Source organism: Scleropages formosus, chromosome 9 (genome assembly GCF_900964775.1).
Source record: "Scleropages formosus chromosome 9, fSclFor1.1, whole genome shotgun sequence".
Lineage (NCBI taxonomy): Eukaryota > Metazoa > Chordata > Actinopteri > Osteoglossiformes > Osteoglossidae > Scleropages > Scleropages formosus.
Window position 1 is genome coordinate 21,306,165 of NC_041814.1, and position 19,179 is coordinate 21,325,343.

The following is a 19,179-nucleotide window of genomic DNA, read 5'->3' on the forward strand; positions in this document are numbered from 1 at the left end:
GTCCACTTCCAGAACACTGTTTGCGGGACACGGTGAACGAAAGCATCTCACATCATGAGGAAAAATACTGGCTTTTTGGCATTCCCATGAGTTCCAGGGAAAAAGGATATATTTTATATTCAGCTCCAGTTAGAAAACAACTAATCATGCAAAATGTTGCACACTAAAGCCATTTGAACCACAAAGAGAGATATGTTAAAGATATACTGTTCTGTACAGGTTATATCAAAATGATGTTAAACTGGCAGATTTATTAAATCTCTATGCTTCCCTTTGTTTCATTCCACACAGTCCATCATCCATCCCCATGAGAAAAAAGAAATCATTTTGAACGAAAACGCAATGACTATTACCAAGTTCGGGTAAATTTCCTGGTGGATATTGGGCCTGTTTACTGACCTACCTGAAGCATGAGGTTAGGAACTAATCCTGTGATTATGAAGGATGGATTTAATTAGCTGGAGACAGTATTATATTTTCTGGTAGGCCACCTGGAACTTGTTTAACTGTGAAAGAAAGAAAGAAAGAAAGAAAGAGAGAGAGAGAGAGAGAGAGAGAGAGAAAGAAAGAAAGAAAGAAAGAAAGAAAGAAAGAAAAAATCACCAGGGCATGTATGTGATTTCGCAATACTGCTGTGTTCCAGACCATTTCTATGTGCCTAGCTTATATTACTCAATCAAGATTGGAACAAAAATCTGAAATATGACCTAGCATTCCACCCACTGAAAATACAGTTAGGGAGAACTGTTTGTGCAAGAAGGCTGCTTAGACAGAACCGATGATGATGTCACAGCCAGACTGGGCTGTTTGACCAATCAAGAAAGCAATAAACGTTTCGGTTAAATATTTTCATAATTTAATACATGTTTGAAGTGCATGTTTCACTTTCCGCGGGCAGCGGGTTTGGCCGGGTCCCGCTCCCCTCCTGGGTGCGTCCCCTCCCCCTCCAGCCTTGCACCCTGTGTTACGGGGTTAGGCTCCGGTTCGCTGCGACCCCGCTCGGGACAAGCGGTTTCAGATTTTGTGTGTGTGTGTGTGTGTGTGTGTGTGTGTGTCTCACTTTCCATAGAGGGGTGTATACTTTAAAGTTACCTGTGTAAATTCTCTGTGTGTACAATTTGTCTGTTATTTCCATAACAGCTTATTTGGGGTTAATTTTTTTTAGATGTTCACAGACAAAAGCTGACGTCAAATGTGTTTAATAACATGTGCCTACATGTGTTTTCGGTAGTGAATCATCAGCCTTTCTAGCTCAAAGGGACTTACGCATATGGGACATGGTGATATTTCCCAGCATGCATCTGAGCATTTTCTATAACCGCTCTGTTTTGCTGCAGCTGCAAAATGTGTTATGCATCTGTGCCCATTTGTGTTCAACGTCAACTCTGTGTTCGTGATACTTGTTAGCGTGACTTGACTGGGCTTAGAGTAGGAGCTGTCTTGCTCACACATTCCTCAATTCCTCATCATTTAGCTGAGAGTTTTGTCTAAGTCCAGTAAACAGATTAATACTCTGACACAAACAGGTACTGTATGCTTTGGTTACAGCTGGGAGAACAAGTGGCTGTATAATATATCACTTGTCCTGTTTTGATGACAATTTCCTTATTGATGTTCATCAGTTACCTGGAGCTGCCTGTCTATGCATATGAAGAGACAACATCTAATAGCAAACTAAATAAACAAATCTTGCCAAGCTTCTTTTTTTTAAATTTGATAGAAGATTGTTTCAAATATCTCTCAGTTTATTATGTACTTATTAATTGCAATAAATTTGAAATGTTGGCATATGATATTGATAGAAGGTATTGTTATGGGGGGGCACGGTGGCACAGTGGGTTGGACCAGGTCCTGCTCTCTGGTGGGTCTGGGGTTCGAGCCCCGCTTGGGGTGCCTTGCGACAGACTGGTGTCCTGTCCTGGGTGTGTCCCCTCCCCCTCCAACCCTACGCCCTGAGCTGCTGGGTAGGCTCTGGTTCCCCATGACCCCATATGGGACAAGCGGTTCAGAAAGTGTGTGTGTGTGTGTGTGTGTGTGTGTGTGTGTGTCGTTGTGGCTTGGGCTGTTGTTCTGTAATCCGATTAATCGATCCATCCGTTCATCCATCCATTTTCTGTGAAGGTTGCTGTGTGAAGAGGTGCTGCAGCATAGACCATACACTTCCCTTTTCACAGCAAGAAGTTCTTTCCACCTCCACCTGGTAGAACCCCAAGCATTCCGTGGGCAACCAGGCAATGTAGTCTCTCCATTGTGCTTTTGCCCAGTCCTATGGTTTCCCCCATGTCCTTCATCCCATAAGGTTTCCTCCATGTCCTCCATGCCGTGAGGTTTCCACCATGTTGGACATGCCTAGTAGGTGCCCACAAGGTATTCTAACTAGATGCCTGAACCACCATAACTGGGTCATCTGGTGGAAGGGGGACTGAAAGGGACTCTCTGACCACTGAGTCCCACCATCCTGTGGAGAAGCCTAATTTACTCCGCTTGTACCTGTAATCTTTTTTCACTCACTATTTAGAGCTCATGATCATAGGTGTTAAGTATGTAGGCTGAATGGCCGATCGCAGGCTTCATCTTTCTCCTGCTTCACCATTATAGTTCTCTCTACAGCAGCTGCTATACCAAGACGTTGGTCGACCTTGCGATTTGTACATTGATGGGAACCTGGGATCCCCAACGTGGATATGCTCCAAATTCTGCGTCTTAATATCCTGTCCATGAAACCACAAACTGACCAGAAGACAAGATACAGTACACTAATAAACAGGGTTGAACATGCAACTCTTCTACAGATAGGAGCGCAGATGGAATGCAGAAGCAGTCCTGGCTCCGCATCTCCAGCAGCACCTCTACAGAAGGTGCGGGAGGCAATGACCAAACAAGAGAGGTTTTATAGTATAGAGTCCAGTGTCACCACACCAAACTATCCAGTAAGACACCTTGGGATGCAGGATTCAGATCATTATTTCTTCATTATATTTGCTGTGACACCCATTACTGGCTAAGCACAGCTATTAGCGAGCGGTTATTATTCATGTTACACTTTTAACGATCGCAATGCTTTTTTCACTTACCGTAGTTATTAATGTAATTATTCTGCTTTCACTACATCTCCTTTCCAGTTACAGAAAATACTTAGATGCGAGATTTTTTCGTTTTGGTTCTTAGCATGATATATTAAGTGGATGCACACGGCACAAAAGTGTTGGCTATTTAAAAGTTTGCGCTGTAAACATTTATAAAATGAACCATGGACTGAAGCAATTAAATTCCCAGCAGTACCACGCTTAAGGATATGACCACAGCTGCCTTACTGGCACCGGGATCCTCTGCAGCTTTCTGGGAAGAAGTTGTGTTCCTCGAGCATTGGCCGCAACGATGAATGTGAAATAGGTGCGGTAGCTAAACATATTAATTAAACAAATACGTGTTTACTTTTAGTTGTCCGCTTTGTACGAAATTGAGCAAAAGAAAAACGTTGAGAAACAAAGAGACTGTCATCTGCTGAGCTCTTTCTCTTCCCTTGGCTAAACGCCTTATTGTCCACGTACGCTCATTGCTAACGTGCTAATGTGCAACGGAGCAAAGCTTCATTTCAGTTTGCAAAGAACCAGAGAAAGAAGCGTTCGGTCTTCCAACGCAGCACGAGAACATAAGACGGAGAAAACAATTGGAACGATCTGGAATAAAGTGTTTGTACAGCACAAGCCCTCACTTTCACCAAGGCAAAGGCGGAACAAGGCAGAGCAATCTGTGGCAAACCCGAAACTATACCCCAGCAGGGGAGCACAAGTAATGAATTGTGCATTTTCGGGAAATTGAGTGTCCGCCTCCCCCCCAAATAGGCGCTATTTGAATTTGCACACATGGATGCGTCTAAAAGAGGGAAGAAAAACAGAAGCCAAAGTGCGAAGGGTTGGTTGCTATTAAAAAGCCGTAGATCTGCTTTGCTGTGGAAGTGGCCGGGAGCCGGATTCCGCCTCGCAGTTTCAAAGGCCTGACTGGGCTCTTGTACGCAGGTCTAATAAAAACTATGGAAACGTAAAGACGGGTTGGGTTAGAACGTTCCAGCAGCGCCAGGGCTGTTTTCTCTTCCTGGGTTTGGATCGCTCCCCACATTTTCTGACTCATGGCTTTGAGAGATTGTAATGACTAAGCCTCCCACCCCCCCTCCTGCCCTTCGCCCGCTCTTTGTGGCATTTTCATGTACAGCGTGTTCAGTCTGCTGCAGACGCCAGAATCGGGGAGGATGCAGCAAAGCAAATGTTTTTTCAAAGAAAGGCTGGATGGAGACTTCTGACACACCCATCCTGCGGAGGAAAAAAAAAAAAAAAAAAAAAAAAAAAAAAATGTTTACCTTCGATTTCCATCCTAACAGGCCCCGTTGAGTGGCAGAGATTTTAGACATTCAAGGTTTTATTTTAGCCCCATTTGCATATTGTGCAACGCCAAAGAATTTATTTGTACATCTGGTATGCTATCAGCCATAAATGTTAAATATTAAGCTTAAAATGCAAATTTCATTGTTCTTGCTGGGTTCCCGATCAATAATTCACGTCCCTGATGTGATTATACAACTCATTCATCACAATTAGACAGGAAAATAATTGCGCACAGACTGTCCTAGAAACGTGAAGAACAAGAGACTCTTTTCTCCTACTTGTAAACTTTGGACCACTGTACTTTTACCGCTCTGCGAACACAAGAAAACATTGTAACACTCTGGGTCCATTTGCCAAGCATTCCGTTTTATTGCGAGTCTGCTTTAGCACCTGCTGGACTTTGCTGCTGCGCCTGGTTTGGCTCCTGTACACAAAAAAGCACAGTCCCATCACACTCCTTCTATGCAATAAACTGGCTTCCCAAGACTCTGCATTTGACTACAGGCCTCAGAATAACTTTACGCAAACAAATTCCACAGAGATGGAAAACATGAAGAAACAACACAAAAGCTGAGTACTTAAATACACAATTGTTCTGTTTTTTTATTCTTCTTGACATTAATCTCAAATGTACATATTATGGATACCGTTCTAATAAATCAGTGTATTATACAGTTATTTACTTTTACAACATATCCAAGAAAATAGAATAAAGAAACCCAATATAAACAACCACTTTTAGGAAAAAAGAAAATAGATATTTTTATAAGCTGGAAACACTGCAACACAGAACGTGGACCAGACGAGGGAATCTTACAGCTTTCTCTAAAGTGACAACAGTCCTACAAAACAAAAGCATCATTTCGCAAAGCAAATATTACAGAAGAAAAATCAACAGTTATTAAGTGAAGTGCAAATTTCTTTGGAGATTGGAATAAAGATGTAAAAGAAGACATACATAAGAAGCATGACAGACCCTAAGCAAACAAATAACGTAAAGGCAGAAGAAGTTCAAGTAGGATGCACCAGGCAATGGAGGATCATGGGGGGGAAACAAAAAAAAAAAAAATCCTTGGAAGGTCACTTCTTTCTCTGGAAAACATTGGCCAACATGGCACCAGAAGTGGTCAGCTGACCCATCTTGCTTAGGAACTTTGTCTTGGCGTCTTCTCCCACGAGGCTGGCGGCAATTGACATTGAGCTGGGGAGAGAATGAAGGGGAAAGCAAATTTGGCGATCGCAAGCCGGGTACTGCAGAAAGCGTGTGCACTAGGAGCGCCGGCGCTGACGACAGCATAAGATCCTGTCGTGCAGAACTTTACCACAGAGAGGGGTGGCATATAAATACCAGCTAGTTTTGGGTTTAGGAACAGTGCAAACAATTGTTAAAAGTGCAGTGCCAAGAAGACACGAGATAGGTTTCCAAGCAAATACTTGCTCATCCTGAGGAAAAGGCTGCTTATCGATTTAGGGGATGGCCAAATGAGAAATGGATGTCAGAACCGGAATGGATGAGACCGGAGACACTGAGAGCAAACAGCACTGGTCAGGAGTGAAAACTCATCCGATAACCCTTTATGCTGTTTTTACTTTGCCGCTAAAGGTGCAAAGGAGGAAGGCAGGGAGGCAGAGGATAATCCAGGCCTTTGATTTTGTGGTTTTTTTTGTTTAAACTTGGTTCAAGAGACCTCTTTAATGACTGAACAAGTTAATCACTCCCACTAGATGTTTTGCACGAAACAGAGAAATTCACTCTTATGAAATCTAAAGTACACCCTTATTCCAGGAATCCATGCTGTCTCCTGGAGAGAAGTGGAAAAGTGTTCCAGTGAACCTGGGGCTCAAGGTGTTGGGTCATAAGTTGCCTGTTTTCCATTCTTATAATCATAAATAACACAGATTTGACTGAAACAATGAACAAACTGTGAAGAGTTTAAAAAACTAAAATTCGGCTCTATAAATGAATAAATAATTACGAGACAGTGTAAAAACGTAATGTGATAAGCTGCTTTGGAGAAAAATTTCAGTTAAATTAACACTTATTCATTTAGCCAATGTTCTCTCCAAGGTGACTTAGAATGTTAATCTATCTACAATGATTTATCAATTTGTACAGCTGCGTAATTTTTTTTACTGGAGCAGTTTAGCGTTAAGTACCTTGCTCAAGAGTACTACAGCTAGAGGCAGGATTTGAACCTGCAACCTTTGGGTACAAAGGCAGCAGCTCTAACCACTCCGCTACCAGTTTTCAATAGCTATTACTTAAAAAAGAGTTAATAACCGATTTAGCGCGTTATATATAACAACATAATATGTAACTCACATATATGGTACTGACAAGTAGAAGAAGGCCTTACTGCTTGCTGTTTCAATTTATGCAACTACACATTACCAACGTTACTAACTTTCCTTTTAACCATAGATGCAGACACTGCACCCTTCCGCACAATAAAGGCACTTGCGACTGTCACATATGCGTTTGCCACAGTGATGAGGGACGCATCACTCAGTTCCGACAGCACCGTTATTAGGCAGACCAGCTGGGCTTGGGTGCAGACCACACTGGACGCAATCCTAGGCCTGGTGCTATCAACTGTGTCAACTTCTGTGACAAGGACCACACTTGATGCCGGTGGATGCAGCGGTTGGCTGAACTCACAATTACTGTTAAAGGTAAGCGTGGGCACATGGAAACAAATAAGTGTGTTCACCCTGTAGTAGTTAAACAGGAATTTAAATTTAGAGATGCTTAAAGATGTTTTTTGCTGGCGCTCCTCCAAGTCACTATCTGTAGGGGGGGCAACAGGGCTCTTGCAGATCATCCAAGGAGGGAGAAAATTACAGCTTCCAGCTTGATGCGATTTGCCGTAAAAACAGGGCTTTCGCCCCAGCGGTGTGCAATCGTTTCTGGGAAATGTCACAGGACACTGGAGCTGCGGGTGCGATGGTGCGAGTGAGTCGACCTTTGATTTTCAACTCCGCGTAAGCATTTAGACTCCTGGTTGCAACGCGGAGGAATACGAAAGGACGGCTCTCACCCTTGCGGCTCCTGGACACTCCTGTTTTCCACCTTCTGCTCGCATTCTTTAATCATAGAGCTCAAAATAACCTGCAACGAGAGATGCACAAGGTCAGGGGTTTAAATAAAGTGTTGGGCCCAGGATGAGCCTCCAACTCATAGTTTCTTGGAAGGAACCACGTGTTGTGTGCCTGGGCGCCTGATCAGCAGATTCTTAGCTGGCATTGAAAAGAAGTCATTTGATTATTTCACAAGTGTAAAAATATAACCCGTTACATTCATTCATCAAGAAGAGGGAATAATAAGGATGTATTATGATTCAACACACTGCCTTCAAGGAGAGATTATCATCTATGAAGAAATTAAGCATTGCAAAGAAAAAAAAATTACATTAACAAAAATAACTTGAGAAAAATAAGTGGTGAATGACAAAACTGTTCATTTTTATAATTTGAGTATAAATTGCAAAATGACAATGTGTATGCATGTATATCCTGCATGCAAACACTGCAGGACGCAGGCAGTACCGATGCGGACAGGACAACCAACCTCGTGTTCAGGAGAGAGGCTTTCCATGTCGGCCCGTAAACATTTCAAGCCAGGCATGAAGTGATTCACCATCAGTTCCTCCGAAATAACTGGATCATGGAAGTTAAAGGATTGCCAGTAAAATGATTTTACAGACGGTGACACCACATGTTTGGGGGAGAAGGAGCTGCAGTGGAGCCGGGAGAACGCAGAGAAGAATGAAAAATAAAGAGGGAATTTGCATGGCTTATCTGCTGCCAGGAATCTTGTTTTATTTCACGAAGGCAAATGTTAGCAAGTCGGTCCTGCTCAACTCGTATTCACCATGAATATTAAACCTAGGCTCAGACAGTATATGGAGGAAACAGCGCGTTATTCACGGGGCTGAAAACCAATGAAAGATGTTTGTGTGAGTGGAAAGCGGGGTGGGTAGAGGCTGGGAGGGGGTGCACAAAATGACATCAATTTTGGCACGATCAAGATCGTCACTCCATTTTCAAAAAAGCAGATGACACTGGTCTGTTCATTTAGAGGGACAGGATTTCTGTCTCCGCCGTGTTCCGTTCTGTTAACTCACACGGGCTGCATATGTGAGAACCGCAGAGGCTACGCCATCGTCCCTGCGGCTCGGTCGAATCCCTGCGACACAGAGAAGGGCCCCAGATTCTCTGCCCGATGAGCAGTGTGCTGAGCGTCCACGACGTGGGACCTAAGAGGCCTCCCAGCTAAAAAAAAAAAAAAAAAAACTCATCAAGTCGAAAACCTCACACAGCTGTGTGGGGACCAGCGCTGCCAGCGATGAGGGTCACCGAGGGGGCGCCCCGGACTCTGCTATGCTGTGGACGGCCCACGCAGGCCCCAGTGCTGGGAACTGAGACCAGTGGCTGAGTTTTCCGGCCTGGGAACCGCTCTCCCTCATTACTGAAGAACCTCACAGGGTGGTTAGCCGTGCATTTTAACGTCCGCCCTGCAATTTGGAGCACATAAATGCACAGCGTTTATTTTCCCTTTCCTGTAAGGGGATACGCAAACACTTCAAAGCGACACCAACACTTTTTAAAAAAAAAAAAAAAAAAAAAGTGCACGAAAAAATTTCAACCATCATCTCTCCAGACCTTTCATTTAAAATAAGGGAATTAGAAGTTACAGCAGCAGGTGGTCTGCTGGTTAAGGTACTGGTCATTAGATCAAAATGAGTCAAATTCCAGAATTTTTACCTATTTCAGCAAATTCTCAATGTATAAATAGCTAAAAGCGTAAAAATGTCAACTACGTAAACTCAGGAAAAAAGCCTCAGTAAAGCAAATAAAAAATGATGAACATTGATCAAAAATAACACGAACCCTTAAGTTGCTAAGTACATCTAAGACACTAAGAATACGAGACACTGCTTTATAACTGGGAAATCACAGACCCATATAATGTGTATTTATAGAAATGAATTTAGTACATAGCAAATATTTTAAAAATAGCTACTGAATTAGAAGTTGAAATGAATTAATCTTTTTATATGCCTTGATTCCTAATCCCACCTGCTCAGTTCTATTAGACAGCATAGTTAGGGGCAGCAGGTGGCGTGGTGGTTAGTGCTGTTGCCTTACAGTCTAGAAGTTCCTGCTTTGAATTCCCTTCCTGCTGTTGTGCCGTTGATCAAGGTAAAATTACCCTGAACTGGTACAGTAAGAGTACACTGATTTATACGTCAGGGTAAATTTGATTTTCTAACACTGTATGCCACTTTGTGCAGTCAGCAAAATAAAGATTAAAAATAATAATACATATAAACCTAATTCGCGACAAATCGTATTCTGGAATGTTTGATGGGGGTTAACTTGTGAACCCTGACCCTTGACCTCTGGGTTAGAGGCCTCAAGGATACAGCAGCAGGACAGGGCGCTGTAGGCCTCAAAGAGCTGAGTTGCGATGTCCAGTCTCTTGCTCTCGGAGGTTTGCATGTTGTTGCTCAGAGCCAGTTTGTGCAAATGAGGAAGGACAACTGGGAAAAGGAACATGGGGCAGTGTCAGCGCAACCTGGGGCGTCACTACGCATGATTTCAGAAGCACAAGCTCCCGATACAACGCTTCAGTGACACCACGCACAATACTGCAGTAACACCCTATTTATACCAGTTATTTAGTTGCAAAACAAAGAAGCAAAGAGAAGAAGCTCTTCTTCTGTAACCTGTCTGCAGTGTATCACAGCAGATCACTGTTAATTAGTCTTTTCTTCAGTGAACATCTGTGGTAAGGGCATGTAAATAAAGTAAAACTAATCATAAACTGGTTTTCAGAAAAAAACACACACACACACACACACACACACACACACACACACACACACACACACACACACACACACACACACTTTCAGAACCGCTTGTCCCATACGGGGTCGCGGGGAACCGGAGCCTACCCGGCAACACAGGGCGTAAGGCCGGAGGGGGAGGGGACACACCCAGGACGGGACGCCAGTCCGTCACAAGGCACCCCAAGCGGGACTCGAACCCCAGACCCACTGGAGAGCAGGACTGTGGCCCAACCCACTGTGCCACCGCACCCCTCAGAAAAAATATACAAAAAAAATTTCAAAGGAACTACCTTGCATATAATGTATGCTAACACACTACTTTTATTAACTTGTAACAACTCTGTTTCCAGTTGTGTTATGTCATTATGTGAAACGTATCATAAGGACTGCAGGCCTGAAGTTAGAGACAAGGAATTACAACCTCAACGTGGTAATACCTCTGGAATACTCTGTTTACCCTTATTCTAGTTTAAAAAAAGGAAATATAATGAAGTCTACAAAAAATAAATCAATCAGATTTTCACCTATGATTTGATTCAAAAGATATATATTTAATGAACTTCAGTAAAAAAAAAAAAAAACAACATCTCTACGTAATTACTGAGTATTTGTCCTTAAATGCAAATTTTTACAGCAAATAAAACTCAACTGTTAAAATGCATGAAACTGTACAATTGCTTTGGATAACAGCTAAAACAAATAGTATGGCAAAAGCACAGGGAGATGCACAGTGCTGGAGTAAGGAGACAGCGACACTTACACTCATCCCGGAACCTGGGTTCTGTGTTAGGACCCACTCTCCCAAGGGTCCGAATGATCTCCATGTGCAAGGAATGCTGGTCTTGGTACTGGGGGTCCTCCAGAAAGGACGCCAGCTGCATTTTCACCCTTTCCAGAAGCTGAAGAGGAAGCAGATTGTTATGACTCCTTTAAGTAATGTTCAAATGATCAGGTATGCCACTGTGGGGGGGTAACGCACCTCCTTTTGAGTTACTGTCTCCATAATTGTGCCAAATGCAGGAATTGTTGATATCCTCACAGAGCTGAATGAGGGGGGGGGGGGAGAAAAAAAATCATTTTGCCAGTTTGAATGAACTTTTTGAAATACAAAAAGACAACATAAAAGCTCAAACAACAACAAGAACAATATGAACAATAAATGACGCTAAATGGTAGTTTCTATGTTTCTGGTAGCAAGCGAGGATGGATTGTGTGAGGAATGCAGTGGAACTCAGCGATGCGTCAGTAGAACACATCCAAGAGAATGCTGAAGGAAGAGGCTGGTGTTGAAACCCATGTTTGCGTTTCACTCACAATTCGGGACCACTGCACAAGGTTACTAGGGCCGGGGCTACTCGCTTGGCAATTAAGGCTTCGCTCATGCCTCGAAGGATCAGCTGCAACCAGTCAAACGCAAGAGAGAGACGGGTGGGTGAACACAGACACGGGTCACGCAACACTGGGGAGGCTCCCTGACTTTAAAAAGGGTTGTGACGGGATGGCGGGGGTCATGGCCTGGCCCGATGGAGGTCAGGACCCACCCGGAAATGGGATCCGACACCTAACCATGCAGCTGCCCAAGCAAGCGGGTTAGTGAAGGCTCTGCTCAGAAGGAACGTTAGATGGTTTGCATCTCAGACAAGGACCGTCGCCCATGCCTTGGATTCAAAAGGAAGGACTGATCCGCACTTGCGATTTTCAAGTCTAAACTACAGAGGAAGGCTTAACAGAAAGTTACGTACAGTACCAGGCAAAAGTTTGAGCACACCTGTGCAATACTTGTATGGGATAACATCACATATGGGACTGGACAGAAGAGGGAAAGCAAAGCAACCCACAGGTGTCCTGCATCTCGGGGGCTGCTGCAGAAGAGCCGTGAATACATGATGGCTGGTTTCCTGCTCAAACTTGTCAGCTGAACACCGAATATGAAAACAAACTAGCTTCCTGCAGATAAACTCAAACTTTTAAGTGGAACTCTACGTTCAGATTACTGTGTATTCTGAGATTTCTCCACTCGGTGTAACCTTTACTGAGCCACAAAAGGCTCATTTCCAGGGGAAAGAAAAGAATTGCAGCGATCTGTGCTGCTCATATGTATTTCAAGCGAGGAATTATAAATATATTCCTGCTTGAATTTTAAAGCGATTAAAAATAACATTAGTGGAGTGGATGAGTAAATTGCCCGGATAAGTAAAACATACCCTCATAATTTCAAATATAACTAATGTTATATATGATAATAGTGGAGTACTTAAAAGGCCTACAGCACAGACCAAGTTTGGGTGTACTGAATTCCTTCCGGTAGGGCACAGTTCTTATTCCTGCAGTCCGAGAAAATAATCAGAATCGATGAGAGAAAAAAGCTAGATTTCCTTCCTGGGAAGCCAAGGCTAAGGCGAGGTGCGGGATGGAAAGATGCCAGAAGTCCACTTACATTTCCGGGTCGCTGGAGAGAGTGATAAGTGCCGGCACGACTCTCTGAGCTACTAGTGTTTCATTGACCCCCTTCACCAGCAGCTGATGGGCCAGAGCAGGGGGCGACATCACAGCGACGCGCAGAAAGAGCGAGCGCAGCGCCACAGCACGGTGCGGAGAGGAGGACAAAATAAACAACGGTAAAAACCACACGCAGAAAGCAGACACAGGTAACACAAGCAAAAGAGAAGCAAACGTACAGTACACAACATCATAGGGCAAAAAACAACAAGAGAAGCCAAGCAGATACTACTTCTCAAATGCAAGGGGAAGATACTATTTCGCTGGATTCTATAAGCACCTCTGTAGAAACTGACTTGACTTGGGGGTCGGAGCTGTGAGAAAAACAAGGGCCATACTGTAGCGATGAGTCTTACTGGCATGTGTTGTATTTCTAACCCTTAAACTCTATACGTACAGAACATGTTACTTCCAATCAAGTTCCCCGACACTGTGCGTTTCACAAATTCTCGTACACCAATTTTACCTTAGGAAATACTCTTAGAGAGAAGCCAACAGCTCTGACATGAGAGGGAACAGGTCTAAGAAAGGAGCGGGTCCAACATGATCATAGTGGGTATTAGTGAGGTCCTAAACACCTGTTCATCTGAATACATAAACACACTAAAACATATTCTATGTAAAATTGCTTTGGACACACTTTCAGAGTTCATACCATCACTGAAACCCAGTTTGTTTTTAAAATATTTACAAAAACATATGAAACTCAGTGAAACTGTACCATGTGGATCGGGAGTCTATCACACTTCGCAGCGTACACTTAAAATGCTCAGTTTCACTAACTGCAAATTTGGGCCGAACCTCTTACCTCAAACATGCGGGCTGCGGTGCAGCGCACAAGCGCTGAGGTATGAACCACCCCGTACCAGAGCACCGTTAATAGCAGCTCATGGTACGCCGGATTGGCGCTGGAAATGGACACAAGCTCGTTACTCTTAAACCACCCCTCTGGAATGTCATAAAGTCACCAAGGACATGTCCACAAAGGTACATGGAATAAGGTAAGGCAGCACCACACCATGCGTCAAAGTGCAGACCTGCCACTGCTGGATCAACATGTGTTTTAAGTGGAAATTGCGCCCCTACTGGACTACATAGGAATTACTGCAGTGTTGAGAAAGTGCCACTGTAGCCTTTCGTGTCTGCACTTATGCATTTAGCGGATGCAATTCTCCAAAGCGACTTACAGTATTAAGGTTACAATTATTTATCCATTTTACACAGCTGGGTAATTTTACTGGAGCTGCTATTTAGGGTAAGTACCTTGCTCAAGAGTACTAGAGCCAGAGGTGGGGCTCTGACTACTACGCTACCGGACCACCTGACCACCACCGAATGATGTTGCTGGTCCAAAGATATGACAGATCTGATCAGTGACCACTGTTTGGTCGCAGAGGAACCGCTCATGCTGATTTATACCCCAGCTCCACGAAGGATGCCTTCAAGCTGTCCAGAGGTGCATGAGAGAGGGACAGGGTTGTCATGACATCCTCCAAGAAGCCAACTAAAAGCTTGCGGTCTTCTTCCTGTGGGAAAACGGAAACACTAAATACAAAAACAAATCTGAACTGGGTGCATCAAGGCTTCGTAAGGGTACCGGACACGACCCCTACCTGGTTGTAGCAAGTCAGAACTCCCGTTGCATAGATGGGAACGGTGGCCTTTGTCAGAATGCCATTCCCTGCTGTGGTGTCTAAAAAAATCAGTCAGAACACATCATGAGTGTAATTTAGTTAGAGGCTGAGTAATTACAGACCAACGTGCCCTATGACCGGACCCTTTCTTGGAGTGGAAAGGAATGCGTTCTGTAAAACATTTTCATTGAGATAAGGGGTGGAATGTGTTACACGCATCAGTAGAATGCATGGTGGACAACATGACATCACCCAAAAAATATTTGGTTTAAAAAAGTCTAAACATCTCTTTACGAAGTCTGAGAATACTATGGTGCAACCAAATATGTAGCTAATAGAAAAGTAAAATAAAGCATGTTTTGCTATAAATAAAACACATATTTGCCATATTTGTGTACAGTCAAAAAAAGGGCAATGCAGTGGGTCCTTAACTTATGAACACCAGTGGGACTGGAAAGCCTGTTGGTAAATTTTTGTTCCTAATTGGAGCTGTTTTACTGGGTTGGAAAGACATTTTAGTGTATTTATTAACATCAAGCTGGGTGGCATGGTGGAGCAGCAGGTTGTGAGGGTAACTCACAGTACCAGGACTGTGCAATCAAGTGTAGGTTCAGTTCCCTTTCAGTCATCATGAAGTGTGCATGTTATCATTTTGCTTGTGTGGGTTTCCTCCCACAGTCCATAGACAGATGTTTCGGATGGATGGATGGCTCTAAACTACTCACTGTCTGTCTGTCTGTCTGTGTGTGTCTGTGTGTGGTGATTGCCCTGTGATGGACTGGTGTCCCATCCCAGGTATGCCCTGATTTATGTTCTGTGCTTTGAGGACAGGCTCCAGACCACTGTGATCCAGTATTGGACAAAAAATTATAATCAATGTATGATTAATATCAAGCTACATTAAAGTTAGACTAATTGGAGAAGACTGAAAATAAAAATGCATTTTCTTTAAAACCTCCAATTAATGCCAATTGTTGATCAATCAATTCTATAAATATGAGCAAAATTTGTCATTTTGTTACTAATTAACAACAGTCATTGACACCAGACAGGAACGGTAAACACTGCAGAAACAACTGTGACGCTCCTGTTCGATTTGAGTGCACTTTCATGACATCTTTAAATAACATCTAAGTACAGGTTGCATTTGCTCCACAGCAAACAAAAAAAGTAAAAATAAATAAATAAATAAAACTAAACTCAACGTCATGTTTTAAAATTTTTTAACTTGAATGTTTGTAACATCTGAGGGGGTGCGGTGGCGCAGTGGGTTTGGCTGGATCCTGCTCTCTGGTGGGTCCGGGGTTCGAGCCCTGCTTGGGGTGCCTTGTGACCGACTGCCGTCAGGTCCTGGGTGTGTCCCCTCCCCCTCCAGTCTTGTGCCCTGTGTTGCTGGCTTAGGCTCTGGTTCGCCGTGACCCCGCTTGGGACAAGCGGTTTCAGCCAGTGTGTCTGTGTGTGTGTGTGTGTGTGTGTGTGTGTGTGTGTGTGTGTTTGTTTGTAACATGAGGAGTCTGTATATAGTCTGCAAAATATATTCAAACTGGAAGCATTACACCCTGAATACATGACAGTGACAGTAGTCCAGATTTTTCTTATAGTTTTGTGACTGCAGAAGGACTGGAAGAGGAACCTACCACTTCTGATTCTAAAGCATGTTTAAAATTAGCATTCTCACAGCTTACACATCCTGAGTGTGACAAAAGACCTGATAATTGCTAGCAAAAGGCGCCGCCCCCTTCCCTTCCTGACAGTTCCGGAGTACATTGTACTTGCCCACATTCTCTTCTGAAAGCCGGAGGATCTCCTGAAACTGCGGTTTGACCTGAGGAAGTGAAAAAGAACCAAGTTACAGAATGTACTTTTAAGGCTTTGTCCTCCGAAGCACAGTCCTCAGAAAGAGCGTCACGGAATTACACAGGCATGCTGAAATTACCGCACTGTCGTTCAGATCCTTACCTTGGTATTGGTGAAAATTTTCCCAAATGTTCGACACAACCTCCAGAAGAACCTGGAAAATTCATGGACGCAGGTGCTTGACGTGACGTTTATCCGGCTCACAATTTCAATGAGTTGTGGCAGGCTGTAAATTCAAAAAAAAAAAAAAAAAAAATCTTTATTATGTCTGGAATTCCACAAGTGACTCTTAATTTGTATGATTCCAGTGTCCATCAATAGTGTATTGCCTTCAATATTTAACAGGAACACTTGTGTCTATTATGACTATTTATCTACCGTCTAAAACTGCTTTTCAAATGCAAAGTCACAGTGGTCCAGAGTCTAACCTGGAAGCACAGGGCATGCGGAAAAGGACAACCTGGATGGGATGCCAGTCCACTGCAGGGCAAATACACACATCCATTCGCTCACACATTTACGTTCATTCAACTGACGGTTTCCCTAAAGCGACTTACAGTGTTAAACTACTTACAATTTTTTACCCATTTATACAGGTGGGTCATTTTGCTGGAGCATTTTAGGGTAAGTACCTTACCTCAAGGCTATCATAGCTGGAGGTGAGATATGAACCTGCAACCTTTGGATTCAAAAGCAGCAGCAACTCTAACCACTATGCTATCAGCTGCCCGCACATACACACACTAAGGGGAATTTAGGGTCACCAATCCAACTGAGTAGTTAGTTATAAAAAAAATATTTTATTTTTAGGCAAAATATAATTTCAGAATGAAGCATAGCTCAAGAGAAAATATTTCACAGACACATGAATAAGACATAAGACAAACTGGTGGCCCTAAATGCATACAAATAGAGAGAGAGAAAAAAACGATTGGCTGGTGTCAGAATTTACACGTCTGCATGTAGGTCTATCTTAAATTTGCTTGGATTTGTGCACTCGGCAGGCTTGAGGGTCTCGTAAGGTGATGAGCGAGAGCGGGGCGGAACCAAAGGGAGTGTTCGCCGAGGGGCGGGTGAGGAGGCACTCACAGCTGGTTAACCACCCACAGCAGGCTGTCCCAGCCCGTAGTGCCCTCGTGGGCCAGCTGGTGGTCGTACAGCTGCAGCAGCACCGCCAGCTGCTCCCGGCTCCCCACGATGGTGGCCACGTCCTGAAGCGGCGACGCCGGTCGGGGGAATCGCGTCACTGGAGGGGACAAGACCCGTGGGGGGTGGGGGGAGGGTCACTTGAGGGCTCAAAGGACCCGCAGGCCACGAAACTCAACGCACAGTCTAGGCTGGCCTCCATGAACATCATCCAAAGCAACAGATAACATCCAAGTATAGACACCGCACAACGAAAATCCCTTTGAATTCCTTCCACAGACCATGATTCCTAATTACAGGCCCCTACACTCTGGCAGCTCTTAAATATAGAGGCTCATTAGACAGCATTCCCTCTAAACAATGAGCTATGAGCTTTCGGGTAAGCTTTGGAACGTCATGTCTCGTTGTCGACTCTGGCCTCTAGCCACCACTGACCTTCAATGGGCGGCACGTCGCCCTGCAGCCTGGCCCGCTCGGTGAAGGGGGCGCTCTGGAGCACGACGGCAAACAGCGGAGGAATGAGGGACTGCAGAGCAGACAGGAACGTGTGCAGCTTGTGCTCATCCAGCCCATGTTCGCCGTCCTGGGGTGCGCATGCACCAGCAAGAACACGCAGGGAGACACATGGATACACATGGAGACAGCAGGGCATAAAAAAAAGATGAAGAAGACTGAAACCTCAAGACGCTAAGGACATTTAACTTTAGATAAATAGGACTAAAGTACCCCGAATTTATAAATTTGGCCCACAATGGGGGGCACAAAGAACAATGACTTAAAAAGAGGGATGTGATGGATTTCTCACATTCACCTATATTTAACTGCAGAGTTCATTACACTCCAGCAATCGTCTCTAAAGGGGAGGAAGAGAAAGAAGCCCGGGTCTGGGAAGAGCAACCGGTTACTCAGTGTTAGTGCACTGAAAAAATCAGAACAACTGTGTGCTGGGAGGTCCTACAGAGAAACCAAGCGCTTCTCTCTTTGCCTGAGTAAAGGCACACCGATAAATGAGCAGAGTTCTGTTCTACTAACAAAGTCTAGCAAAATATGGATTTTACGATCGGTGTTAATTCTGCAACTTGATGCTTTGTACATTTTTAGCACAGCCCTCTTAGATGAAAGAATCAGAAGTGATTCCGTGAGTACCTTGAGGAGTTTCTCGATGCGGATCAGCAGAGTAGGGATGAGCTGGGACTGAAGGTTTCCCAGCTCCGTTGCCCAGGCGGCGAAGGCCGGGATGAAGACCTGGTGGGTGGCACTCACGACTCTTTCGGAAGGGTCCCCCTGGGACAACAGCATCAGCTCAAAGCCCTGGTGAAGGAAACAAGTCCTGAGTAGTGCAAAATATTGTACTGGCTGTGAGGTGATAAAAGTGACGTTTTTATGACCTGATAAGATAACCTTATCAAGAACTGAACCAGGCACCTGGCTTATCAGCCTGCTTATAAAAAACTGTGTGCAATTGGACTGTAAAAATACGTTTGATCATATTCAGTCATAGTTATAACTTCAGGGAGCCAAGAAAAAAGGTTATAGTGGGTGGGTGGGAGGGACTGTCACCTGAGAATACTTGTCAGGGTCATCAATGTAGCCCATGATGATGCCCAGACTCTTGACCACTGCCTCCCGCACCATGTCGGCCTTGTCCTCTGTCAACATCTGCTGCAGCATGGACAGCACCAGGGAGCTGCGGATCTCCTTCTGGAAGAGCACAGACAGGGTGAGGCCTTTAGCAGGGCACACAGAGGGTGAGACCTCTTTCAAGATAAGGACACAGAGGGTGAGATTTTCTTCTGAAGGTCCCCA

The 19,179-nt window shown here is 44.1% G+C and overlaps 1 protein-coding gene across 6 annotated transcripts in view; it reads right to left on the reverse strand.

Moving 5' to 3' along the window:
* Positions 1-4,779: 4,779 nt before the first annotated feature.
* Positions 4,780-19,179, reverse strand: part of relch (RAB11 binding and LisH domain, coiled-coil and HEAT repeat containing) — a 47,631-nt gene continuing 33,231 nt past the window's right edge. For 3 of the 6 annotated variants that reach the window (XM_018753977.2, XM_029254721.1, XM_029254718.1), the window contains 16 exons: positions 18,934-19,074; positions 18,520-18,684; positions 17,809-17,956; positions 17,317-17,473; positions 16,330-16,453; positions 16,147-16,195; positions 14,350-14,429; positions 14,156-14,262; positions 13,545-13,644; positions 12,675-12,757; positions 11,217-11,280; positions 10,998-11,136; positions 9,809-9,925; positions 7,951-8,039; positions 7,421-7,491; positions 4,780-5,583 (listed from right to left, as the gene is read on the reverse strand). In XM_018753977.2, the coding sequence (XP_018609493.2) occupies positions 5,463-5,583; positions 7,421-7,491; positions 7,951-8,039; positions 9,809-9,925; positions 10,998-11,136; positions 11,217-11,280; positions 12,675-12,757; positions 13,545-13,644; positions 14,156-14,262; positions 14,350-14,429; positions 16,147-16,195; positions 16,330-16,453; positions 17,317-17,473; positions 17,809-17,956; positions 18,520-18,684; positions 18,934-19,074 (1,755 nt within the window). In that variant the 3' untranslated portion in view covers positions 4,780-5,462. Of the gene's footprint in view, positions 5,584-7,420; positions 7,492-7,950; positions 8,040-9,808; positions 9,926-10,997; positions 11,137-11,216; positions 11,281-11,551; positions 11,635-12,674; positions 12,758-13,544; positions 13,645-14,155; positions 14,263-14,349; positions 14,430-16,146; positions 16,196-16,329; positions 16,454-17,316; positions 17,474-17,808; positions 17,957-18,519; positions 18,685-18,933; positions 19,075-19,179 lie in introns of those variants that run through there. The other 3 variants (XM_029254717.1, XM_029254719.1, XM_029254720.1) reach the window with 2 other exon arrangements.